The 27926-nt window shown below is 48.0% G+C and overlaps 1 protein-coding gene across 1 annotated transcript in view; it reads left to right on the top strand.

The window, feature by feature from the left end:
- LOC144176090 (uncharacterized) overlaps window positions 1–27926 on the top strand; it is a 69781-nt gene that overhangs the window by 7911 nt on the left and 33944 nt on the right. The window contains exons 3-4 of the mRNA XM_077705195.1: window positions 326–587; window positions 17721–17945. Coding sequence (XP_077561321.1) covers window positions 326–587; window positions 17721–17945 — 487 coding nt within the window. The remainder of the gene's footprint in view (window positions 1–325; window positions 588–17720; window positions 17946–27926) is intronic.

Here is a 27926-nt window from a genome sequence, read left to right as displayed (position 1 = left end):
TTTTTGTTTTGCACATGCATGCATATAAAGCACCATGCTGGGTCATCCGACTTCCTCGGGAACCTTTTTGCACCTGCAGGGGTAGGCCCGGGAAATGATGTCACAGTTCAGGTAACTCCATCAGTAGCACAGGTGGTGGTGGGGAAAGGTTACTGCAGAGTACAATACGAGTGGGATGCCACTAGACCTAATAGTGAGCACGTACAAATGGAATGGTTAAAATGGGCGCATAGATTGCAGTGTGGTTGGTAAAGTGGCCAGACGTATTTGGAAGCCCTGGAAGTCCTGTCTCCACACCCGAGCCATATTGAGCACCGTCTCGCAGGCAAGTGCTGGAAGGCTCTGAGACGCTCATTGTCGTCCACAACAAGGACCTTGTCTGGGACCTGGTGGGCTGGTTCCCGACTGTGAAGACCCTGTGGCTGCTGCACAATGTGCGGCTTCAGGTGGACGATAAGCTGCGCCCACTGCCGCCCACGCAGGAGTCCGGCCTTGAAGAGCTGCTTGGGGACACACCTGGCGCGGGGAGCACCAGCCTCCACATGAACTTGAACGCCATCGCTGCTCTGCTGGCCAGGTGCCCCAAGGTGGGTCTCAGCCCTGTTTTGTGCAGAGGGGCTCTCACTTGGCCTGTGCAGTGGCTGCTCTGTCCGCAGAACAAGCGACGGCATCGCAGGCAGATCGCCCTCGAGTGCTGCTCGCTCACTTAGCCGTTGTATCAGTAATTGCTGTCTCCTTTGTGGGATTCTACATTTCACACACTAGTTATTTCCCACCCCGCAGCCATCCGGGCTCAGCAAACATGCCTTGCGAGCGCCGGCTGCGGACGGGTCCATTGTTTGTGGAGACAGACAAAGGCAGGAGGCGGCGAGGGCAAAACATCAATGACCGCTTTTATTGCAAAGTGCAAATCAAATATACTGCATACAGACTAATCGTAGGCTATAACGTTAACACTGGGAGCGAGGCATTAAACAATGCTAGAGATTGAGATGGTTCGACTCACCGATGGCATACCGGAGCAGCGAAGCGCTGCGGAGTGCGAGCGCGGTTGCAGTCTCCCAGCTCTCCCGGACGTGTCCCATTGTGGCGCGTTCCCCAGGTCAGGACCAGCGCGCCGAAATGCCCGCGCGCTATCGGATCCCCAAGACAAGAGAGCCTCCTCACGTCATCCGACAACCCACCAGACCTCGCCTTTTGGTGGCGCTAGTATCGAGGAAGAACTGGTTCTCGGGTAAGGCAGAGGGGAAAAGGGTCAACGCCTTCACCAGGGCGACAACAAACCGTCCGGTCGCTGGTGCCCTCCCGTATGGTTCCCGTCACGTGAGCGAGGCACGTTGTGCACGCCGGCCGCTATGGGAAGCTAGCCAGAAAAGGGTTCGCGTGAAAGTCGCGATCCCCACATCCCTCTCTCCTAAATTCCTTGCGTACGCCGGTGAGAGCTGACTACAGGACTAGAGGCGACGGGAAGTTCGTTCGTCGATTAAATCGTTAGTCACTGCATCGTGTTGCCTACACCGTCTTCCACTCGTCCAATGCCGCCGCTGGTAGTGTACCAGCAGGCCCGGTCGTCGCCCGCTGATGTCTGCAGGCAGGTAGCTCTGGGAAGAATCGCACCAGCCAACCCAAGCAAGCGTTGCTCAAGTGGCGGCACATCCGTGATGGCCCGTGGCCGCCGAGCGACCAGAGACTGCAGACTCTCTCAGCCAGGCTGGTGGCGGCATGCCGCACCGCACCGCTTCAGCAGGCTCGGCAGCTCGCCCGGAACAGTAGACAGCAGCATAAACACGCTCTGTCGGGTGGTCCAAGCCGGGCTGGCTTAGCTGCAAAAAGAAACTCCCCGCACCTTCAGTGTACGGCAGAAAAATAGCTCTCCGATCGCGCCGCCTTTGTGGCGCGATCCTAACGACAACTGCCGAGTTGTCAGCATTGCAATCGCTCTGTTAATGTCAACAAAGCCCAATAAATAGTCCAAACCCTACAATGTATAGGGCAGGAAAAACAGGCTTCAGTAGCCCTTTAATCCCATTCATCACGTGGTTCGATGTCGAATATCACAATTGCCATGGCTTCGGCATAACTACCAGCTTGTTAACGTCAACAAAGCACGCCAAATTGTCCTAACCCTGCAGCGTGCAGGGTAGGGAGAATACGAACTCGGTTGCATCGATAACGTGACACAATCGGATGGTTCAGCTGCTAAGTTTCTCAGCAATGCAACCGCTCTGGAAATGTCAACAGAGCTAGAACCTGTTCTAACCCTATACGGCATAGTGTACAAAGAACAAACACGATTGCATCGACCACCCGGTGCGATGCTTAACTACACAAATGCGAAAGCAGTATTTGCTCGCATCAGTAACGCTTCATTCATACACATGAATGCAGAAACAGTATTTGCTCCCAACGACAGCCCTATGTTCACACACATGAACACCGCTTGCGTAAAAATGCTGAAATACGTTTCAACACACTGGTGCATAGTTTACTTGAACAGAGCTTGGTCTCTCGAGCCGAACAAGAGGGCTCCTGCGGCGTTACAATTAGCGGGCGCAATTCTCCCCGTCAGTGGAAGAGGGATGAGGCACCCCTTCAGTCCAGTCGCCCGCGTGGCGCGACAACAAAAACAGCTACGCTGCGGAAAGGTGTTTTTCAAGCAGCGAGGGGTCAAAGCAACAGTCTTTCCTGAGGTGGGAGAGATTCCTTTCTCTCGCGCGAGGCGATCAACAAAAGAGAGGGAGCACGCCGTGCCCCGCTCGCATTGTCCCTAAGGTCGTGCCTTCTCCGGGAGGACCGGCTGTGAAAGCCTTCGGGTCACTCACTTCGGCAAACAACCAGCATCCAAAGACACAACAAAATAAAACAGACCAAACGAAAAGAAACCCTGAACGTGCCCGTACGTGCAGCCGCGAGGAGAGATCTGCTTTGTTAGGGTCCTACACGCTAGCTGCAACACAAGCAGTTAAGAGCGAACGGCGCCTACCGTAATCCGCGGTATCGGAGCGCCCGTGCCAGGCTGCAATACCAGCTAGCCTTTTGCTGCACACGTGGCCCGGCCGCACGGCTCCCAGAGCCTCGGCTCCCGGAGTCGAAAAAACAAAAAGAAAACTCGGACCCAAATTGCAGCTTCCGTACACACTCACTTCGGGCTGACACAACGGCGCGGGCTCCCGGGCCTCTTGTGGATGCAAACTCGGAAACCCTGGTTTCCGTAAACAACAACGTCCCGACAAAAATTCGGAGACCACGTGTTAACTGGCAGCGATGTCCTGCCATATACACGATTGCTGCAAACTCTGCGCTTAACAAATTCAAAACGCAGCAGCAATAAATAATTCGCCTCACTCTCAGGAAAGTTCGCCTCTGCTAATAACTTGCTCCAATCAGTTAGGCCTGAAGTCTGTGGTCTGTGCTCGGATCGTCCGACGCCAGAACAAAGGATGCTGCCGTGCCTCCTGCTCGTCTCCGCAAACAAGGCCTCACGTTGGGGCGCCAGATGTGGGATTCTACATTTCACAAACTAGTTATTTCCCACCCCGCAGCCATCTGCGCTCAGCAAACATGCCTTGCGAGCGCCGGCTGCGGACGGGTCCATTGTTTGCGGAGACAGACAAAGGCAGGAGACGGCGAGGGCAAAACATCAATGACCGCTTTTATTGCAAAGTGCAAATCAAATATACTGCATACAGACTAATCGTAGGCTATAACGTTAACACTGGGAGCGAGGCATTAAACAATGCTAGAGATTGAGATGGTTCGACTCACCGATGGCATACCGGAGCAGCGAAGCGCTGCGGAGTGCGAGCGTGGTTGCAGTCTCCCAGCTCGCCCGGACGTGTCCCATTGTGGCGCGTTCCCCAGGTCAGGACCAGCGCGCCGAAACGCCCGCGCGCTACCGGATCCCCGCTTTATCTTTCTGTCAAGCCTGCCAGATACAGAATGCAACTTGTTGCGAGCCGTGATAGCCACTTGCACTCCATAGCAATGGCCCACTTTTTTAGGCGGTGCATATGAATGTATGGAACGACGGCAACTTTTTGGGACTTTTGTGTGTCCTCTGCAACATCATCTTGACAGCCGGATTTCGTTTTTAGTATTTTCAGAAGTTTTTCACGTGTCCATGACAAGAACTCCTGTGGAAATCGTTCTCCCCTTAACTTTTGAACTTATTCATAGAAGCTATTTGTCATCAAGTGTTGGCACAACTTCGAAACTGCTGAGAGAAAAAACGATAAGGCAATGGCGTTTTTAACAAGCTTAGTATGGCCTGATGAGTACCTCATCAAAGGCTTGACAGATCGTGGTGCATACATCCAGCAGGCATGCTCCTTTTATAAACCGAAAATACAAATCCAGATACTATGCACCTCCTAAAAAAGTGGGCCATTGCTATGGAGTGCAAGTGGCTATCACGACTTGCAACAAGTTGCATTCTGTATGTGGCAGGCTTGACAGAAAGATAAAGCGGGGAAGTGATAAGAACGGGGTTGGTTGTGGTGTTAACCACAAGAACCGATATGTTGCCTGCACAATGGGGGTTGTGTACAGCATTCCTTTACCCTGTGGCAGAAGTTATGTTGGACAAACTGGCCGTTGTATCAACGTGCGTTTGAGAGAGCATGAATTGCCATTAAAGGGCCCTCCATCATCTCACCTTTCTTCACATTGTACTAAGTGCCGCGAATGCAAACCTAATCTTCCTGCCACTGTCATCTTATTTAGGCACTGTGAACAAGCACCCCGCGAAATTATGGAGGCATTCCACACAGCAGAAAGGGAGACAAGTGTGTCAGCCAAGGTAGCGTGTGTCTCCACCCCAAACAGATTGCATATATGCATGGGCCTCGACTTTAGCCAGTGTATATCTAGTTGCCTTATCACCGTGACCTCTGTACACTTGTTTCGCTCATGCGCAGAGTTTTTATTGGTTGTTGAGTGCTTATATTTACCCTTCTTGATATCAAACTTTAGTTGTTAGACCAGCTGCTGCCTTGGGTTCTACTTCCTTTGTCTTTGTTTATGTTCGCACTGGTTTCATCCAAGAATGTCTTTCCAACTAGGCCAGCATGCAACCCTTCTCTAACCTTTCGTTAAAATGCAGCTCAACAGGTAAACTAAATTTCTCATGCGAGAAAGGAACTGATGATGTGGGCGAAAACTACACTATGAATGTCATCCGTGCCTAAATATCCCGAGCAGAAGTTGCCCGGCCAGCTGCTGCAAGCGTTTCAAAATTGCCGCCATTAGATGCGCGTCTCCCCATTGGCACAAGATGTGAGACTCCTCCCAGTGCTGCATGCAGCAAACGAGTCAGAAGCCGGACAAATCGTCAATGCGGGTGTCAAAAGAACACGTGCCCATTGACGATGCGCAAAACTTTTGTGCAAAAACAAGACATGCGGCTTGACGCGCAAGCTGTGCAGGCAACACGGCAAGGTGATGACAGGAGAGGGAAGTGAGGAATATGGAAAAGGCGACATACCGAGAGTATACTCACCGTCAGAAACGAGAGGGAACACCTGATTCCTCCCCCCCCCTCCCCGCTGCCATGGTTTCTTCAATAAGTGTTGTACAAAAAGGTAGCTACAGGCACCCGACCTGCAGCCAGCGGAAACGTAAGGTACAGCGAGAAGAGATTGTAGTGGGAGATAAAAGAGGGGAGGAGACAGGGAGGAAGACTTAAGCTTAGGGAAGGTGCAGAGAAGGTTAAACGTTCCGTTCATTCTGAGCAGCACCTCTCCTGCTGCTATTGTAAACACCCCATGAGGAGGAGTACTGTCGGCGGGGGAGGAATAATGCTTTTGTGCCCACGCGCAACCAAGGCCACACGGCAGCACCAATACTCCCACCTCCCGTCCACGCCGCAGGCAGCTGCTCACTGCTCGCACGTTCGTATCATCCGCATCGGAGTGATAAATGTGTACAGATCATCCGAATTTTTTTGCATTATACAGTAGACTCGATAAACGGAACTTCAAGGGACCGGAAAAATTAGTTCCGTTTAACAGGAGTTCTGTTTACTGAGAGAGATGTTCTAAGGTGCAAATTTATGTGCGTACACACTTCTAAGGGCATTTCATTGAACTCTAACCACTAGAAAGTGACTGTAGCAGATAGTTTTCAGAAAGCAAGAAAACTACAAGAAGTGTAGGCACAGCATTCACAAAGTTGATTTGGCAACAATGAGTCGCTGTGCACTACAAAATGCGTCGATTATTTTTGTTTGAGTCCTTGCAACTGCATCTTCACGGAGGCTAGAGGCCTCAACTTCGCGAGTGCTTACGAGCCACCGAATTTAGAAGACGGCAACGTGGTAATGAAGGACGAATAGCACAACGATGGCACGAACGAGGCGACAGGAGGTGAGCCCTGTAGCCTCGGCGTCTAGAATTGAGACCGAACGACTGGAACAAGAACTGCGATGTTGCATTCATTGCGCTAACACGGCTAACCACTTACGAGACGAGGCTTACGAGGCCAACAAGGCTAAAAAGGCATGGAGGAAGAAAAAAAAAAAAAAAAACCCAGAACGAAACAGCCGGAACCGTAAAGAGCTGGTTCTCATGCCAGTGGATTACACAAGAAGTTCCATTTCTGGTTCCTTTTACACGGTGATGCGGAAATTTTAGTTCCGATTACCGGGAGTTTTTTTACATTATCTGAATACAAAACCAACCAAATTCCAGGCAACTGTTCCGTTTAACTCTTTCGTTACGGCGGAAAAACGGCCGATTTTAGGTGCTTCAACCAAACATTTTTTTTCTCTTGAGCTACTAGACACACGTAGCCTTGCTATGCATGAAATTGTAGCTTATAGATTGCTCTTCCAAACACAAAGCAGCAGTTTTGTTAAAGGTACAATTACTTACAGTTTGTTCGTCCAGTAATCAGAAAAAAGCCCCCAAGAAAAGTATACGAAAAACACAAATCGGCACTTTTACCGAGACTAAAAATTATTTCAGGTATTTTAAGATATACAAATTGTTCCTACGTTCCTTGGCTATGATTCAATATATAAATCAACAGTGTACAACAAGTTTTGGATTTTTGAGGGCCCGTCAACCTAGCGCAACTGACGGCTGTGCCACGCCGCGAGGGCACTCAAGGGTGAGTGAGTCTCTGTAAAACGTGCATCCAAGTACCGTACTTATCCGATTCTAACGCGCCACTTTTTTTCCGGAAAAATAGGTCGAAAAATCGCATGCGCGTTAGAATCGGACACGAAACCGAAACCGAAACAGCGGAAATTTCGTACCACCCATCGCCATCGCCATGTCAAGATGGCACCCAAGCTTTTAGCAACGATTTTTCGGACGCAGAAAGCATAGGCGCCTAGGCTTTTCTATCGGCGTTCACACAAATCGTCAAATCGTTCTACTTGCGCGCTTGATAACAGCAATGGCAGCAGCGGCTCTCACGCGTTCAAAACGAGCGGTCGGCTGAAGCGTGCACCCCTGGAGAAGCTCGCGGGATGGGCGTCTGAGGCGTGGGCCACGATCCCATCGACCATGGTTGAATGTTCGTTCAGAAGTGTGGCATCACGAACGTGCTTGACGGCACCGAGGACGAGATGTTGTGGTCAGCGGAGAGCGACGAGGAGTGAGATGAGTGAGATTACTTCGGGAAATAAATCACCCGTTTCTCTCGCATTCGTTTTTCTTGCTCACACAGTTCCGTGCGCGTTATAATCGGAGGTAGAAGTTTTTTAGTTTTTTTTTTTCAGGAAAATCGGGTGCGCGTTAGAATCGGGTAATTACGGTATACTCTTTTGTGTCCTCGCACAAAATACTTATCAGTTCGGTGGTAAAAAACAAGAAAAAAGAAATCTAGCGCTCTCGACAAGCGTAGCACCTCAACCCCGCAGCGCTAATCTGACACGAGCGCCAGGTTATCTTGAAGGTGATAGCGCGATACGGCGCGGTGCATTTGGCAAAATATCCCGGCCGTACGTTCTCAAGACCCTAAACACAAAATCAAAACCGCAGTCGTCAGATAAGAAGCACGTTTTGTTTATAAATACAGCGCGGAGTCACAACGAAATTACCTGCCAGCACTTGTTGAAGTGCGAGGCACCTGAACGGGAGCTCCGTCGTCCTAACTGAAATCTGAAGATCACGCATCATTGCTTGACCCCTCACTGCTGCTGGAATCAGAAAAATCGACAGCAGGAGCTGCCGAAGTGCTTGCTACAGCAGTCCGACTGTGCGGAGCGCGGCGTGAACCAGACACCATTTTTCCTCCTCCTCCCCTTACTCTTCGGTTCAAATTTCTTTTACTACGCCGGCACCACACGAGACACATAAACAAAGGAAACCGAAATTGAAAGAGAAACTGCCAATGTACACACCAGATGGCGATATTTGTCTGTGGAGCGCGGGTTTCAGATTTTGCGGGAGATTTAAAATCATCGGACGCCGACTTCCGATTGCCTATGGCGCCGTCGTGAAAGAGTTAAGCGGCAATTCCGTTGAAGCGATTTCTGTTTATCGAGATTCTACTGTACAGTTGCACCTTGATATAAAAGTCATGGATGCAAGAGACAATCGGGTATAAGAGACACTATTTACCCACATGGATGGCTGCCCTATCTTTCCTACTAAAATAACCTCTTTATAACAGACATCGGATGTAGAATATACAGTTAAGGGGGGACACTGCTCTTAAAAAAACTTTTTTAATTTTTGAGTAAACTCTGTGAAACTTGTCAGACTTGTTGCTTTTCCTCCACTGATTCTAAATATGGCATTATTTTTTTTTGTTGGTCAATTAGGTCCCGAGATAATTATAGGTAATTCACCATTTTTGGAGGAACAACAGACAAAACTGTGTTGGTAAGAAAAATTTAATCTTTACATTTTCCAACACCATGAACACTGGTGAGTGCAATAAGACAATCAGTTTTTTGATACATCGCTTGGAACTAATTTTACAGCTTATTAAACCTTGGTGGCAACACTGGCAAGGAGCCATTTTGAGTGCCAACTTTAAACACTGAAGTTCAATGACCTGTAAAATTAGTTCCAAGCGACGCATAAAAAAACTGATAGCCTTATTGCACTCACCAGGGTTCATACTGTTGGAAAATGTAAAGATTCCAGTTTTCCGACCAACACAGTTTTGTCTATTGTTCCTCCAAAAATGGTTAATTACCTCTAATTATCTCGGGACCTAATTGACCAACTAAAAAAATAATGCCATATTTGAAATCAGTGGGGGAAAAGCAGCAAGACTGACAAGTTTCACAGAGTTTACTTAAAAATTAAAAGAAATAGTTTTAAGAGGGGTGTCCCCCCTTAAACCTCGTTATAACGAGATGGGCTATAACGAAATAATGGATATAACGAGCAAATCGTAATTCCCCTTGAAAGTCCCCATAGAAACCAATGTATTTAAAACCTCGTTTTAACGAGGTAAAATTTCCCCGTTACGGGATATAATGAACAAATTTCGTTGAGATATCAAATTTTGAGCTAATTTTACAACAGTGCGTAACGCGGATTTGAGACAGTGCGTGACGCGGCAACTGTATTAACAGTTCAAAACTCCCGCCACGCGCGCGAAGCTGGCTGGCGCGCCATGCGGACGCTGCGCCCGCTGTGTCCCCACCCTCCTCTCGCTGCGCACGGCATGCAGACAATGCGGTCCTTCGATTTACGGTGTCGGACTCGCCGCGGGCTCCCTGAGAAGCACTCCGACGTTCGATTTTCCCAAGGCTTCGGGGAATCCGCGGACTATCCGCGGTGAGCCCGAGAAGAACCCCAATGCACACGGCGCGCGATTGCGTCGCCTCCCTCTCTCCCCCCCCTCCTCCTCCCCTGTTCGTATCGCCGACGTCGCTGTGTAGTTGTGTGTGCGTGGGTTTCGGCATCATCAGCCTTATCTTTTATCGTACTGCCGGCGTGATTCCAACAACGCGAGTGCGACGGGCGGGAAGCGAAAGCGAAAGACTCACAGAAGACAGCTATGATAAAAGCCGTCGCATCGGGCGCGAAGGAAGGTAAGGTGCACCCGTGGTAAGGTGGCAAAAGACTGACGTGTTGACGAGTACGGTGTTCACCATCGTGAGCAACCGAGAGTCGATCGTCAGCGCTGTTGCACAAGGCTTGAAAAGAAGCGCTAAGGACGGCGTCGGAGGCACTAGATGCGGTGGACGTGCTGCGTCGCTACTTCGGCGCGCACGAGGGCGGCAAAGATGGCGTGAACGTAGCGGCCGCAGCTGAGGGAGCCATCGCTCGCATCAATAAGGTGCATCAATGTCCAATTACGGACTTCTTCGTAGCCAAGTCTGTTTGAAATACGAGTTTTGAACTGCAATAAAGTAGGTTCGTGACTTTTCCTTTTTAGCTCCGGAATGTGTTCATTTTACTGACTATCGCCGTGCAGCAAGATGCTATTTCGCCCGCTTTTTGTTTTAGGTAACTACAATGCATAATATTTGCAGTAAATGTCGGCTACGGCTATAACGAAATATTGGCTATAACGAGCAAATCGCGGCGCCCCTTCAATTTCATTATAACGAGGCTTAACTGTAGTTGGTTTTAAAGGACAAGTTATCCTTAACTTTTTGTCAACAAGCTCACTTGTAACAGACATTTAAACTTTTGAAGCGGTGCCACCAGTCACTAACTGCAGTTGCATCCATTTTGGAATCAGAGGGCATGACAGACGGCTGCAGTCGCCGTTTGTTAAAAAAACTTCAGCAAACACACAGTGGTTCAGTCGGCTATGAAACGATGATGAGAAATGTTGCCAATGGAAATGCAACGTACAGAAAAGGTTGAAGCTTACCGCCATGCGTACCAGCGCAACTGGGCATACGGGCTTCTGCGCAAGCCAAATATGCCGGGTGGATGTAGTGGGCTCTCCCAATTGTGTAGCTCCTGGTCAAGAAGCATCGCAGATGTTGAGTCCTGCAAATGTGATAAATAACCAGAGCACACAGCAGGAGAAGCTGTGAGCTCTGGCTATTCATCAGGCTTGTGAACTTGACATCTACGATTCATCTTCCTCAAACAGTGAAAGAAGAAAAAGCTTGTAGAATCGGCTGTAAAAAACAGTGTCAATACAGTCATGAAGCAAACAAAGATTCAGAACCATTTCATAAATTCGGGGTGCAAAACATAAATTTGAATAAACCTTTTGCAACATGCTGTACTGCTCTTATGTGCTTATTTTAGTCTTGGGGTGCCCTCATAGAATGGGTTGATCAGTTAGTGAAAACATGGTACCGTGCTTATAAGAGACCTGTCATATAAGAGACAAACTGCTCCCTAATACGTGTCTCTTATGAAGGGGTTCAACTGTATACAATTCAATTTGGTTGGGGAATTTCGAAAATTCGTTTCACAATGAAATTCATATCAGCCAAATTCGTATCGCTTCACCGAGATATCGCTGCATTACAATGCCGAGAATCTAAATACACCATTCTCGCAACTAGCAGTTGTTTAAAAAGGCAGGAAACGCCAGAAATGTGAAAACTGGTGTTGACACTTCATACGCTTTTGGGTACTACAATAATTGAGATGTCACAAAAGTTGTTAATGATGAGAGCTCATTGGAGAAGCATCTATATGTGTTTTTTTTTTTTTTTTTTTGCATAAACAGTTCTTCGGTGGTTGAGCCCGTGAAATAAATGTAAATCAGAACTTCACGCGAGCTCATCTTATTTAAAAAAGACAGACTACAGCTTTTATATATTGCTAGACAGGCTGCTTCCCTCATGCTTCAGAGTCAGCCATCATGTTTTTACTTTCATTTTGGAAAAGACGTGCTTTACATTTGTGTGCAATTAATGAAGTCAATAATCTACGACGGTGAACGCCCGAACTTCTGCAAGCAATCCCAGCAGGAAGCGGCAAAAAGAACAAGATGTTTAAGCGACCCGCGTAGGCTTCTAATTTTCCGTTCCCCACACGCAGATGTTGTTATCATAAAGCGTGCCTGCGCCTGGTTCAAACCTTATCGGCTATGAAAGGTAAAAGGTAATTACCATGCACTCTTCTGTTCGCCGCAAACCGCTGTTGATAAACAATTCTGTAAGTGTCGCATAGCTCTACCCTTGAGCACGAGGGAGCTGGGCAGGACTACTCAATTGTAGCGTTTGCAGGCCGTAATATGTGACCGGCGGTTTATTCAAGGAGCATACAAAAAGACATCTTCACTGTCAGCATGATAAGTTTGACAGCCTGAAACAGAGACCCCAGTCGCAGCTGATCGCCTTTCACTGGTGCACTGTTGACCATGCCAGGGAGGCGCCAGCGGGAGCTCGCTAGAATGGCGTCGGAGAAAGCTTGCGTGGCGTACCCATTCCACATATCACCTCCCAGGTGTGTGGCCTTGGGCAGCGGTTGATGTGGTGTTGTTGCCATGGGCATCATAAAAGTGGATCCAGGCCAGCCTCCTCGGCCAGAGAGACAGTGTCAGCGTCAGCCATGGCTTGGAAATGTACTGCTGCCAGCGTGAGGGCCTAGACTGCACCAGTGCTTCGCTCCTACTTTGTGACACAATGCTATGTCACTAAAAAAATTAAAGGGAAATGGGAAAGAGAAACGCCAGCTTTATTTGCTTATTTCTCAGCAAATAATGCATCGTTGCTTGTTGAACAAAAGACAAATAAGCTATGAAACGTATGAGCTTTCAGTTTAAACAAAATTTCGTTCAGCCTTTAGTGTCCCTTTAAATGACAGCTCATGCACCTGGACTTGCCCCAGGCATTTGAAAGACCGGCATCCTTCCCACCTTTCAAGCTGCTTTCGTTGCTCTCTGTCGCCGCGTTTGTTTCTCCGATGACACTCAATCTCCTCACTGCTCTATTCGCCGTGCCACTTTACCCCCAGCATTTCTCTCTGCCTCATCTCCATCTTTCATCCCACTGTTTGCCTTTTTGTTTTTTTGTTCAGCCTTCTTCAGCTTATATCGCATGCATGGTGCCTTGTGGCTGGCAGGCTAGCTTAGAACGGTCTCGGAGCATGCAGAGAGAGCAGTTTAATTTTGTATTCTTTAATTTGGGATTTATGTTAGATACTTTAAAATTACGCGAGCCACAATATAAGGTAGGCACTAAAAGTTTAAGTGAAGATGCAATTTCAGCAGTAAATGTGGTAGTGTTAGCAAATATGTCGTTCCAGACATGTACTGAGGCAGTATTTACTCGCACCCTGATCATCCGACGGCCCAGTTGTATAACGTCTTCACGCAGTCCCAAGAAAGCTGTACCATCAGGGCTCCACTAGTTACAGCACCACTGAAGGGGCCATGAAGACAAAATGCAAGTTTGTTTTGTTCAAACCCTCAATGCTTATCTAGCAGCAGTTTGGAATGCTGCCAGCCTCTGCTTGAGACCTAACCAGGTGGGCATGCATGAATAGACAGGTACAATAAGAGTAAGAATAAGTTGTATGTGACATACTAACAATGGGGATTAGACATTAATAAGCTATAAAAAGTATAAACATGCAGGTTTTGTTTACATAAACAGATAGGTAATCAATGCCAAAAAGAAAATCAACGTGCGCGACTCATACTTCAAGAACATTCTGACGGAACGGAACTATGAAGTTTGCACATGTGTGAATGTAGCGTTTTGAATAAATCCAAGTAACAAAGATGAAGCATGCTGTGGTGACTGGTCCCGCAAACATAGCAAGTGGCAGTGAGGATACTACATACATGTCTGTGGCGTAGGCACACTGACCACGCAGGTCACGTGCTCTGCCGCAGTCACTGCGGCCTCTCTCTCTTGGGTGTGCATGGAAGTTCATCTGTTTAGTGCCACCAGGTGGAGCCAGTTACCACACTTCCTCCCCCTTCACGCAAAAGTTCAGCAAAAGTTAAACTTCAAGGAGAACACCGAAAAAACTAGAATTCAGGGAGCATACCAAAACACAGGACTGCATTCCCTGGTGCTGCGGCGAAGCCGAGGTGTGGGAGGAGATGAGGGGCACTCAGTGCGCAGTGAACCTACATCCCTGGCCTCCTCGTTGGAAGAAAGCGCTCGGTCAGCCGAACTTGGTACCACGTTGGGATAGACACCATCAACTGTGTCCCCCGTCGTTGACGACAGCACTACTTGTAGCGCCAGGTATTCAGGGGAGCTGCCAGAGCCATGGAGGCTGGGCAGGCCTGGTATCGGCTGTGGTTGCCTTACATAATCCAGGTGGCAGGCCCATTGTCGCCCATCGTCCAACTGCAGCTCCATCTGGAAATTGTTGTTGCCTGGTGACTGTGGCGGGCATCTAACTCGGACCTGGACGGAAGTTTTTGGCAAACACCCCTTCTTTGCTTGCGCTTGCTCCCTTGGCTTAGCTGTTTGATTGTGACCCCACTTCTGAGTGAGTTTTTTCTGGAGGACTGTTCGTAGGTCCGGCCGAAGCAGATCCAACGCAGTCCTGAGCCTCCGTCCCATCAGCAGCTCGGACGGGCAGCACCCGGTTGCTTCGTGGGGCGTCGACCAATATGCTAGCGGTATTTTTGCAATTTGTGTGTGCAGGTTCACCGTTTCAACTTTCTGTAGTTTTAATTTCATCGTCCGAGCCGCCCTCTCGATAGGGCAGTTCAGATGATGATAGGGCGGTACCAGCATCCGCTTCATGCCGTTCTTCTTCGAGAAAATCTTCTAGGCTTCACTCAGGATTGCAGGGCCATTGTCCGATACCACCTTATCTGGGAGGCCGTGGTTCGCAAACATGACCTGCTTGCATGCAATTGTGCTTGCCGCTGATGGCAATGACTCGGGGAACATCTCAATCCATTTGGAGAAGGCATCAGTTGCAATCAAAAAGTACAAGTTTCTGTACGGTCCTGCACATTCCGCGTGAATTCTTGACCAGGCCCTGTCTGGGAACTGCCACAGCATCATGGGCACTGGTGTAGATGGCTGCTGTTGTTGGCAGGTGCAGCACTAGTAGCATGGCCACGATGTCATTTTCCAACGACGGCCACCACACATGGCTTTGCGCTACAGCCTTCCTCTTTGAGACCCCAGGGAGGCACTCGTGCAGCAACTTAATCCCCTTGGGGGCAGGCGGGTACTAAAACACGGTTGTCCCCACAGCACACAGTTCTGATACACCCTCATCTCATTGAACCGATACACATAGGGTGGTCTCACGTGTAGACTTTGTCCAGACCACAAATCCTGTAATACCCTTGATAGCATCGGGTCTCTTGCAGTGGCTTTAGCAACCACTTTTGATGACACAAGGATATACACTTTCCAGCATGAGCACTTCTGCAGGAGGCCCAGCAGAGCATCCTGTGTTGGCAAGGCAAGGCTACTCGACTCACCTGCAGGGGTTGTCAGGCCTCCAGGCCTATTGCTCAGGCTGTAGCTGTACCCCGCCAGCTGCAAACCAACCGAAGAACCCTTGGCAAGCACGTTTCAGGAATATGCCTTCCCGCGCCTAATAGTCCCAGCGAAAGTTTGTGGTAGGTAACCGCTTCAAGTTCCCGTCCCCACAGATACTGCCTAAACTTAGTGACTCCAAACACGAGTCCAAGTGCCTCTTTATCCAGCTGACTGTAGTTCTTTTCTGCGGCAATGAGGCGTTGTGGCATGAAAGCTATTGGCCACCCCTCTCCCAAAGCCTCTCGCTGTGCCAGAACCACCCCCAGGCCATGAGGGGAAGCATCAGTGTTTAACACTGCTGGCCTGGATGGGTCGTAATGATTCAGGATGCGGGCGGATGCTGCAAATGACGTCATGCTGTTCAACTGCAGTCCAGCTCCACGGGACTTCAGCAGTCGGCAAGCGGTTCAATGGTTGCAGGACCTCTGACAGGTTTGGGAGGAACTTCCTGTAGACATTCATGAAGCCCAAATAGCTTTGAAGCTCGTTTCCATCTTGCGGTTGGGGGCTTTCTCAACCGCTTCAGCCTTAGCGAGATCTGGACGTAGTCCGGCAGCACTTAGTGTGTCCCGAGTACTCGACCTTGGTAACAGAGACTTGCATTTCGCGAGTTTCAGCTTCAGGCCCACCTCTTGCAGTCACTCTAGTACCTTGCAGGCGTTTTCCCAATCTTCGTTGTCACTTTCGCCCATTACTAAGATGGCAATGAAGTATACTGTGACATGATCAAGTCCCCTCAGAAGGTTTTCCATCCCTCGTGGAAATATTGCCAGCGCTGATGTGACCCCGAATGGCAGTCTCGTGTATTGAAACAAGCCTTTGGGGGTGTTGATGGTGACGAACTCCTGCGATTCCTCCTCTAGCTCGATCTGCTGGTAGGCATCCTTTAGATCTAGCTTTGTGAACTTTACTCCTCCCTGGAGTTTTGTTAACAAGTCCTCGATTTGCAGCACGGGATGTGTTTCCAGAAGTACCAGTGCTACAGGATTGACCGTTGTCTCGAAATCGCCACATATGCGCGGCTGCCTGTCTTGTTTCAGTACTGGAACAACGGGCGCTGCCCATCTAGCACACTTCACTGGTCGGACCATCTTCCTTGCTGGACCAGTGTTTGCAAGGACTCATCAAACATCCTCTAGAGCCTGAAGAATCAAACTTATCCTCCTGGCTTGAAGAATCTGAGTTTAGCGTCTTGTGGTACCATGATGCAAGCCTTAACTCTCCGGAATATGCCTAACCCTTCAGAAGACACTTCCTGGTACCGAGCCATTGCCTCTTCTGCAGTCGACAGACAAAATAGATTCCGGCTTGCTGATCCCCAACTGAAATTCCTTCATCCATTTTCTACCGAACAATGTGGGGCAAGGTTTTTTTATCACAAACAGTGGTAGCTGTCTCTCTTCCTCATCCAGCTTCACAGCTGCCGCGAACTTCCCCGCGACTGGCTGCGTGTCTCCACAAAAGCTCCGACGTTACACATCAGACGGTTCCAGAACGGCCGACAGAAACAGTTGCGGGAACTTCTTTTCACTTATCGTTGACACACCGGCGCCCGTAACTAGTTCAATTTCTAGCGGCACACCGTTAACGATAACCGCAATGCGTATTGGCGCCGCACTGGCTGTCTGTAGTGACCAAAGTGTGTGCCGTACACTGTGTAGCTACACTGTTTGGTATTTTGTTAGTGCTGTTGTTATATCATCTATTTGTCTTGTTTTGAAAATAAAATTCATTTGGAAGTAGTGCACGTCGCTGTCCTTAACGTCCGTCGTCCAGATATTTTCGTGCTTAAAAGTATTGATCATCTAGCTCATACCCACACGTTATGCGACGTGCCATCGTGTTTGTGTTCTCCTTGTTTTGTCTGAAAGGACAAGTAAGGCTGAATTTTTTAGTGGCATGGAAATAGAGCACTTTTTTCAAGCACGCACCCTCTAAGCTTGCATCAGAAGCTTTGTGATATTCAGTTACCAAACTTTCATGGACAATTTGTGTAAAACTATGAAATTTTCACACTTAAATGCTCTTCACACTGCAGTGGCATACTTTTTCTTTCTGCTGAAGAAATTTGAGGTAAATTTTTTGTGTGGATTTGTCCACTGCAGTTGATAAGGAATTATCTCAGTCGTTTTCAAATTCTGTGTAAAAAATTTTACTGAAAAAGTAGCTTGCACAAGTGAGGCGTTTTCCCCGCACCTCATGACGCAGAAAACATCTGGAGCTGGTATCTGTCAACTGATTGCATATACGATGAGCAAAGCCTAATGTTTGCAAACTGCAAATTTCCGCCTCCCAACTACGTTGCCGAGAAAGCGTATAGAGGAGGCTGTTCATTGAGCTAAAAGGTCCACATTTCTTTCCGGGGCTGCAGCTTCGACGCCTGCAGTCTTCGCTGCTAGGTGACCTGTTGCACGGCGAACAGCAGCATCCTGCCTATGACGCTGTCTTGCTGCACGAGACCCTGCGCGCGGGACCCCAAGTTCGCCTGGGCACCTACGTGACCCGCATCGATGGCTCACCGTTCAACATGGAGGGCGTCTCGGCCGCAGCACTGGAAGAGGCTCGCACTATCTTCCCCATGACCACGTACCTGGAGGTGAGGGAAAAGTCTGGGTCCAAGGATTGGCCTTCAATTCCTCTACTCTTCTCTCCTGTTATGCAGATTGGCCTTTCTTTTCTCACTGAGCACTCAACTGAGAAAGCCAATAAACCCCTCTCCTCTGGGAGTTATGCAAGTAATGTGTACAGATTTGCTTGTGTTGTGCAGACGAGTAGTGATCACATTGCTCTAGTTGACTAGAGCACTCACCATTTGGTGCACCATCCCAAACTGTCTGCTGTGCAAGGGGATGCAAGAGGAAACCAGGCCCTCTAGGGTTTCATTTCACAGCAGGAGACGTGTGGGCCGGTGGGGGGGAAGGGGGCGGGGGGGGAATGTGTTGTTGTGACGAGGGAAGAATTTTGCCACCATGTCCCCTACCCAGCCACCACTCCCCAACGCAGCTTTGGGCATAGTTGCCGGGAAGCCCTTTTCCAGGCGTGCGTTGGTAGGGAGGGCAGCACATGCAGGCCATCTCCAAGGCATCTTGGACTCGAGGTGCCTCTCACCGGGTGGGCACCCTACCATTTTGCTTGCTCGGTTTACTATAGAGCTCACGCAATCACTCAGATCAGTCAACTTTTGCATGTAGAGTACTGCAGAAAGTTTGTGATGCAAATTTATTTATTTAATTATTGATACTACGATCTTTTACAAAATCATAGCAGGGGTGGTACAAAACATGAACATCAGTGGTAAGTGGCCAACAAACAATCAAAAACAAACGAAGTACAAATGTATATAACAGTGATAGCTGCAGTGATTCTTCAAAAGCAGAGAATCAACAAAAAACAAAGTACAAACATAGATAACAATCATTACTGCAGGGAATTTTCAAAAGCAGGCAATGTACTTAGCGTAACAACGTCATTATGTAGGTTATTACAATCCACGATTGTCCTGTCAAAAAAAGAATATTTGAAACAATTGGTTCGTTGCACCAGTGGTGATATAGTCAGATTGTGTCTCTGTCTTGTCGTGTAACCAGATGAAAAGGTAACGATATGTGACGTGTCAACCGCATGTGACCCTTTATCAACTGGAAGAGAAATTTTAAGCGCAATATTCAATTTCGGTCCAGAATTGTTGGCAATTTGCTTTTCAAGAGAAGGTTTGTAATCGAAGTAGGACCGTACGAGTTATTATAAATGAACCTAACAACCTTTTTTTGCACCCTTTCAAGTTTTTGGATATCAGTCTGAGTGAACGGGTCCCATATAACCACAGTATACTCCATTATAGGACAGATAATGGCATTGTAAGCGAGGAGACGAACAGTTGGTGTAGTCGATCTTCAAGAACATCTTTGGAAGAAAAGTTTGCAGAGGGACTTAGCTACTACAAAATCTATGCGTTTTGACCAGACCAGGATAGATTTTTTGTAATCTAGAGACCGAGGTACTTGTATTGCATTACTTCTGATAGCATTATATTGTTTGTAGAGTACTGGAACAAAAGAGGGTCTTTTTTAAGGGTAATTCTCATGATGACTGTTTTAGCAAAATTAACAGGCATCTGCCATTTGTCACACCAAAAAATTACTTTTAGAAAGTCCTGATTTAGTCTAATTTGATTGCCAACTTAAGTGATTCTTTCATTTAAGACACAGTCGTCGGCATACAACCTAATGTGAACAGAAAAGTCAGAGACAATATAATTTATATATAACAAAAAAAAAAAAAAAAAGAGGCCCAAGGACGGATCCTTGAGAAATGCCTGAGTTTACAAGAGTGTGTTCAGAAGAGGTATTGTTTACCGTAACGAACTGACGCCCATTTGTCAGGTATGCTGATATCCAGCTAAGGATTTTATTTTGTAGATACAAGTTAATTTGTGGAGCAATTTAACATGCAAAACCTTATCGAAGGCTTTCTGAAAATCCATATAAATATGGCATCTGTCTGCTTCCCTTTGTTAATTGCTTGAGCGAAGTCATGTGTAATTTTCACTAATTGAGTATTCGTTGAAAAGTCCTGCCTGAACCCATGTTGAACATTTGTTAATAGTACTTTGTGAGAATTAAGGAAGCTAAGTATATGTTTATGAATAATGTGTTCTAGAATTTTACACGATGTTGATGTAAGTGAAATCGGTCGGTAATTTGGAATAGATGGCTTGTCTCCCGCTTTGTGTAAAGGCTTGATTTTGGTGATCCTCCAGTCATCTGCAGCGTGCCCTCATTCAACGAACAAGTATACAAAATATACAAATAGCGAGAACACCACTCTGCGTAGCGCTTCAAAAAGACATTTGGAAGGCCATCGGGTCCGGTTGATTTTTTAACATCCAGATTCAGCAGTAAGTTTAAAATGCCATTCTCGGGAATGACCAGGTCAGAAATAGGGGGTAGTGATAGTGAAAAGTGTGGAAGAATGCTGTTATCATTAATAAAAACAGTCTTGAAGTGGTTGTTGAGGGTGGAACAAATGGTTTCTTCATTGCATGTTCTTTGGTCACTTACCGTGAATTGCTCAATCGAGCACGATGTTGGCGTAATCAGTCTCCAAAATTTCGCAGGTGTTGTTTTGATAAACGTTGGAAGCGATGTTTCGTGGTATCTTTCCTTGTCGCGAGCAATTTGCTGTTTTAATTCGTTCGACAGGTTAGCTATCAGCGGTGTATAGGCAGCGTTATCATCAGATTTCGCTCTTTTTCTTTTTATTTGTTTAAGTTTACGCTGTAAACGTAGCGTAAATTGACGTAAATTGATGTAGCATGTCTGGTAGTTCAGCTGCACTTTTTTGTCGTCGGACCAGGACTGCAGTCTGTCGCAGGTGTTGCAAAATGTTCTCAATTTGCCTGCAAGGAACTTTTCTTTCAAGTACAGGGGAACACCAATGATATGTCCCCCGGTCTTACGACGATCCGCTTCTTATGACGGACACCACGGTCCCGGAAAACTCCCCATAGAAACAGTGCATTTAAAACCCTGATGATACGACGCTTAGGGGGACGCAGTCCGCTGCATACAGTGGACCCTGGCGGGGATAAGCCGCGTTTTCCCCATCTTTTACACCACTCTGCCGCCTTGTCCCAACCTTTCTTTATTTTTAACACCCTTTTGATGCTGCTTGATGTGGAAAGATCCGCAGGCGGGCCAGACCACTTGCTGAACAGACACAAGCCAGCAGACAGGTACCAGCGGGCATGAGTTAGCCTTCGACAGCCCCATGCAGCAGCAGAACGCCAACGCGCCAACCGTGAGAAGTGAAAGCCAGGTGGCCGGCAGACCGCAAATTTGAAGCTCCCATCGAGCCAACGAACGTGAAAACACATACGACACAACCCAACACCCGCTTTCCTCACCCGCTCGATTGTGCAATTAGGTGGAAAGAACACCACCTGGATGTTCCGTGAATTTGAAGTGTTGGATGAGTGGCCCATTGTGCTGTCGAAAAGCAGCAAAATCTTCCTCCCTCTGGTGCCCATTTTTGCATTCAGCCACTGCAAAAAGGTGGAAAAAATGGCAGTTGTCATCCAAGAAAATTTTTGTTGGCATTGTATTGGCGTGGCAGTGCCTCCAGATTTTTTAAGGCTGCGTTCCAATTCGCTCACAGCTTGGTAGACAGTCTACGAAGCAGTCTAACTAGGCGTCTAAAGGAACAAAATTGGAACGGCGTCGTGGTCCCAAACGCAACACCAGCGCAGACGACAGCCTCGTAGCAGACATGTTGAGTAATGCAAGCCGCAGATTTCGTAACTAATATTACCATTGTGATTACAAACATTATGTAAGTTAAAAATTAAACACAGCCATCTTCACCACTAGTATGTTATACTAAAGATGTCAATAAAAGGACAAGTGCTTTTGTTTCAACATTAACACGCAAAACGGTGGCGCTGGCGTCACTTATTAGTTTAGACAGGAAGGTAGCCTGCATCGTTGCTGACTTCGATGCTGTCTCCTCGAAGCAGTCTTCGCTGACTGCTTCGTTCGAATTGGAATGGGGCTTAACATGGCGGACTGTCCGAGAAGACGGCAACGAAGCTGTCTAAACGGTAAATTGGAACACACCCTAAGCATCTTGTGTTTTCTGACTTTCCAACGACAAGGATGGGGAGCTTTTCCAAACCATTCTCATTGGTGGAGAAAAGCACCATCACTCGCTCTTTGCTCCGCTTGCCGCCATGACAGCTTGCACCCCTCAACGTGACCGTGTGTTCAGGCTGCATGCTGTGGAAAATTCCCATCTCGTCCTTGTAAAATACACTGCAGGGCCTCTATTTCTCGATAAATTTTGGAAGGGACTGCACCCAGTCGTCAATGGCTGAAGGGTCCACTGAGGAGCTTCCTCCACAGGTGCAGCGCTAGACAATTCCATGGTGTACTTTAAAATGGTCCAACCAACCGTTTGATGCTCCAAAACCTTCGATGCCCAGACGCAACGCCACCATGTCAGCCTTTTCTTTGAGAATGGCGGCGTCAACATTTATTGCAGTAACATGAGCCTGTTTGAGCCACTTCACGAGGATTCCTTCGAGCTTCTCATACTTTCCGTCTTTTGTCACCTTCCTCTTCAGCCCGAACTTACCTGCTTTTTGGAAGCTGTCGTCCTTCTTGGCGAGAACTGTCTTCAATGATGATTCCGGGAAATTCAGCTCCCGGCCATGCTGGCTTTCATAGCTCCACCTCTTATTTTCTGCCCCTTCAATTACTTTGATTTTGTCACCAAGCGTCAGTGCTGTAAGTTTTGGGATTTTGTGCTCCGAAAAAAAAAAAAAAAAAAAAAAAACTTGGGGTACGTGCGTGGAGAAAAGTTCGAGAGACGAGCCAAGAAAAAAAAAATGGCCGCGTATCAGCTCCTTTCGTTGCGAATGTCGTCAAAAGACGATAGTCTTTATCGACTTTTGCCAAGTAAATGCCTCCCTTCGCTTTCCCGCTCACCTTTCATGTTGTTCCTTTTGCGTCACGCTCCTCGCAAGGTAAAGACGCCAAAGGTTTGCTTAAATCATTTTAAACTTCCCACGTTCCACTGCTCCAAACCGGGTGTCTCGATGCCAACGCTGCCATACGGCGAAGACGCGCGTGAATCGAGGCGGCCTACTTCAACGTTTATAGAACCGCGTTTCCTTACTCCACGTGCGTTGCAAGCAGAACGTGGAACCTATCTAGTGGAACCTTTCGTAACTGTTTCCGGTTGATTTCTTAAAATGGCGCCAGAAGTTATAGTGGCGCGGGCGACAGCAGGCGACGGCGGAGGGAATTTTTTTTCTGCAGTTGATGAAGTATTTAATTTCGCAAAAGTCAAGCATGTTTGATTTTTTTATAAAGGAACACTGCAAATACAACTTCCGTGTTGATTTGTTGTCTCATATTTGCGTAATGTCATGTTCTTCTTCACCAATGTTGACAAGTGTGAACATTACACCAGACATAGACGGGTAGATTTAGCTGCGACTATAAAGACTATTGCGCAGGCATTGTTTTACTTTGGCCAGGTGGCTGAATCGAGTCACAGACAGACAGACGAACAGACAGACATACAGACAGACCAAAATTTCTGGGTTTAAGTAGCCCAAGAAAGACTATCGTCTTTAAAAAAAAATTGTGGGAAGAGATGGCAACAAACCTAGTGGCAATGAGAGGGGAAGCGAAATGAACGATAGTACAAGGCGGCAATGGAAGAAAAGGTGGAAAAGAGAAACGAAGCGAAAAGACGGCTTTGAAAGACACTGATAAGCATAGATCAGGTGGTAAAAGCTGTAAAAGCTGAAGAGAAATGACGGTGGGGTGATGTGGAGGCTGAAACAACAAACAGGGGGAGAGAGTGCGTCTTTAAAGGAAGGAACTTGGATTGAGCAGGCGAGGAAAGTGGGAGTTCGGTCATCACCATGGGGTGTTGCGTACATGTTTTCACGTTCGTTGGCTCAACGGGAGCTTCTAATTGGTGGCCCGCCGGCCACCTGGGCTTTGACTTTTCGGGGTTGGCACTTTGGCATTCTGCTGCTGCGTGGGGCCGGCAAGCATTCAGCTCCCGCCCGCGAGTACCTGTCTGCTTGCTTGCATCTGATCAGCAAGTAGTGCGGCCCACAAGTGGTCTGCTTACCTTAGTACATCAAGCAGTGTCAATCGGGGGTTAAAGGAACACTGAAGTGATTTATAAACATTGCGGTATTATTAGCGCAAATTGTAGCCCAGAGTCCCTAGGCCATATTTTGCCCACTCTGAGTGCGTTTACGTGAATTTATTTAGTAGAAAAATCAATTCAAAAATGCTGTCCTCCTCTCTGCATCGTCGCCCATTTTCTGTGGCGTTTTTGTGTGACGTCAGGAGGAAATGACTTGGCTTAACTGCACCACTGCATGGCCCGCCGACTTTCCGACAGAGTCAGTCGGCCCAGCATTTAGTCCGCCGGCCGCCAACGGGTCGTCGCAATTCGTTCGCTCAGTTGAAACGAAGCCAGGACACGTTTGTGAATGGAAGAATGTGCCTTTCTTTACTTTCTTAGTTTGTACACTTTATCTAGCTCCAAGTCAAGGTCGCTCCACACAAGCGCTGCACAAGCGCACATGCGACACTTCGCTAACTGGCACGCTAGTAGGAAAATCTAAGGCCACTTGAAGGCGGGAGAAGAGTCAGCGAAGTCAATATAGGTACTAAGGAAATAAAATCAACTGAAATGTTTACCGTACAGCGTAAAAATAGGGAGCAGGAAACACTTTTTTGCGCTGGGTGAACAAGCACAGCGTAAGCAGCACGACCACACATCTGCGAACGCTTTTCCGTCCAAGAAATGCAATTGCTAGATGTGAGATATTGTGGAAAGTTGGGGGACCCTTACTGCACGAGCTCAATACAACAAATAGTCACCTAAGCTGTTTGAAATGCTAAAACTAAATAAAAGTGTAAACTGGTTATACAGTTAAACCTCGTTATAACAAAACTGAAGGGGCGCCGCGATTTGCTCGTTATAGCCAATATTTCGTTATAGCCGTAGCCGACATTTACTGCAAATATTATGCATTGTAGTTACCTAAAACAAAAAGCGGGCGAAATAGCATCCCGCTGCACGGTGGTACTCAGTAAAATAAGCACATTCTGGTGGTAAAAAGGAAAAGTCATGAACCTACTTTATTGCGGTTCAAAACTCGTATATCAAACAGACTTGGCTGCGAAGAAGTCCGTAATTGGACGTTGATGCACCTTCCTGATGCAAACGATGGCTCGCTCAGCTGCGGCCGCTGTGTTCACGCTATCTTTGCCACCCTCGTGCGCGCCGAAGTAGCGGCGCAGCACGTCTACCGCGTCTAGTGTCTCAGATGCCGTCGGCACATTATTCTCGTGTTCGTCGACAGATTCATCGTCGCTGATCTCGTCCGGTTCGTTGACAGCGCGCACGATGTCGTCATCCGTGAGCTGTTCCGTTGCCACCGCTTCCGAGTCCGCACTCACATAGTCGCAAAACAACTCACTGTCAGGCACGACACCGGCGTCATGAAGGGCCGTCCATGACGCTGAGACCTCTTCTGATCCGGCGAAACCGTCAAGCACAGCGGGCTCGTCTAACGGCTCGTCGCTGGCGTCTGGTGCGGCGGCAAGTGAGGCGTGACGAAAGCAATTTGCGATCGTGGTCGCCGTCACACTCATCTACGCGGCTTGCAGCATCTCGATTGCAGCGTACAAATCAACATCGGTTTCCCGCTTCATCCTCATGTTGAGCAGGAGACGGTCGATCACGTGCTTGCGGTAACCTGCCTTCAGCGACATAATCATGCCTTGATGAAGCGGTTGTATTCTTGCTGAGCAGTTGGCAGGCAGGAACGCAGGAACAGCAGCTCGATGTTTTGGAGCACGGCAACTGTGTGGTGGGTGGTGCAGTTATCCAAAACAAGGCATACCTTGCGGTTCTCCTTTGTCAGCTTCTCGTCCCATTCGCAAAGCCATTTTGCAAAAATCTCCCTGGTCATCCAGGCTTTGCGGTTGGCAGTGTACTTCACTGGGAACGGCCTGTTCCCTTTAAAACAGCGGGGGGGATGCACTTTTGCCAATTACGAAAACTGGCAGCTTCTCAGAACCGTCCATGTTAGCACCAAGTAGCACCGTGATCTGGAGCTTACTTTGTTTACTGCCATGGCACGGCTCACCTTTAAGGGCTAGCATCTTGTGTTGCAACATCTTAAAAAAGAGAGCGGTTTCGTCCGCATTAAAAATGTCCTTCTTGCTGTACGTCTCTAGCAGCCGCCCAATGTTTTCTTCCGCCCACGTTGTAGCCTCTGCTTCGTCAACCGACCGCGGTTCGCCGCAGACTGCTCTCCCGACATAGTCGTGGCGCTCCTTGAAATGTTGGAGCCATCCTGAACTTGCAACGAAGATGTCATAGCCCATGATGCAGGCGAAGTCTCTGGCTTTTCTTTGTAGCAAGGCACTGCTCAATGGCATATTCACGGCCTGCATGTCCAAAAACTATTTAAAAACAGCTCTTTCGACCACTTCAAAAGCAGGAGCCTTAATCCTCTTAGCGCTTCCTTTCATGCCACATGCCACAGCACTGACGATGGACTCTTGGTTGCTGAAGATAGTGGACAGCGTACTTGTCAGCACGTCGAAGTCTCTTGCCACCTTACCTTTCTTCGTGCCCGATGCGACGGCTTTTATCATAGCCGCCTTCTGTTCAAGCGTGATAGCTTTTGCTTCCCGCCTGTGGCACTCATGTTGGAATCACGCAGACAGTACGATAAAAGGTAAGGCTAAAGACTCCGGAAAAACACGCACACACAACAACAGCGCAGTGACGTCGGCGATACGAACAGGGAGGGGGGTAGGCGACGCAACCGTGCGCGCCGTGTGCATTGTCTGCATGCCGTGTGCAACGAGAGGAGGGTGGGAATGGCTTCGTGGGTGCAGCGTGCGCATGGTGCGCCATCCAGCTTCGCGCGCGTGACTGGAGGATGCATGGCGGGAGTTTTGAACTGCTAAATACAGTTGTCGCGTTGCGCACTGTCTCAAATCCGCGTTGCACATTGTTGTAAAATTAGCTCAAAATTTTATTTCTCAATGAAATTTGTTTGTTATACCCCGTAAGGGGCAAATTTTACCTCGTTAAAATTAGGTTTTAAATACATGGGTTTCTATGGGGACTTTCAAGGGGAATTACGATTTGCTCGTTATATCCATTATTTCCTTATAGCCCGTCTCGTTATAATGAGGTTTAACTGTACATTATGTGCCTTATATTTCCAACACGGGCAGCGCCGGTGCAAGGCCGAGAGGTCTGGAACGCTAGATGTATTATTTTGCAAGTCGCAAGTTCGGATCCCCTCGGGTAGATTTTTTTTTTTTGTAAGTTGATTTTTTTGTTTTCGGCTGATGTTTTTTATACGCCTCGAGCGCAGCCTGTAGGGGCTAAGGTCCCTGAAATTACTAAGGTAGCGCCATCTTTAGATCTCGCCGCCTTTCGCCCTCGCCCACGCTCCTTTGCTCCTTCGTTTTTTGCCATTTTCTTTTTCGCCGGAAAACGCCCCGCGCCATTGGCCAACGGCCAGTGACGTAGTACCTCGTCCCCGCATTGTTTGTTTTTTCTTCTCTTCGCCGCCACTGTCCATTTAAATTCGCCATTTTAGGCTCAGCTGCCTCGGAGCAGGCCTTATCGAAGCCGCCAGCGTATAACGACCGATAACAACCGAAGAGTCAGCTGCTCGTTTCAAACAAGTGTTGCGTCGGCGTCACTTCATGTTGCTTCGCGATGCCGAGTTGTTGTGCCTTCGGCTGCTCGAATAAGGTCAGTGCAGTCACGGCCAGCTCGGCTGTAGCAAGCTGTAACTTATCAAAGCCCACACATGAATCAATGTTAGCTGTACAGCATAAAAAGGATTCACAATTGCGCTTGTTAGCGCGCTTCTGGCCTTAGAATACAGTAGTTATTATACAACTGGGCACTACAGCCAATTGTAAGCTGAGCGCGCATTTCTTTAACTGCGCGTTCTTTGTGCCCGCCTTTTCCAGATATGCCCGACAGGGCCTTACTCGAAGTAAACGTG

This window comes from Haemaphysalis longicornis, unplaced genomic scaffold (genome assembly GCF_048455015.1).
Source record: "Haemaphysalis longicornis isolate Haplotype H1 unplaced genomic scaffold, Haemaphysalis longicornis Haplotype H1 scaffold_1, whole genome shotgun sequence".
In the NCBI taxonomy this organism is placed as follows: Eukaryota; Metazoa; Arthropoda; class Arachnida; order Ixodida; family Ixodidae; genus Haemaphysalis; species Haemaphysalis longicornis.
Note: the sequence above shows the minus strand (reverse complement) of the source record. Positions and strands in the feature narration are given on the sequence as shown.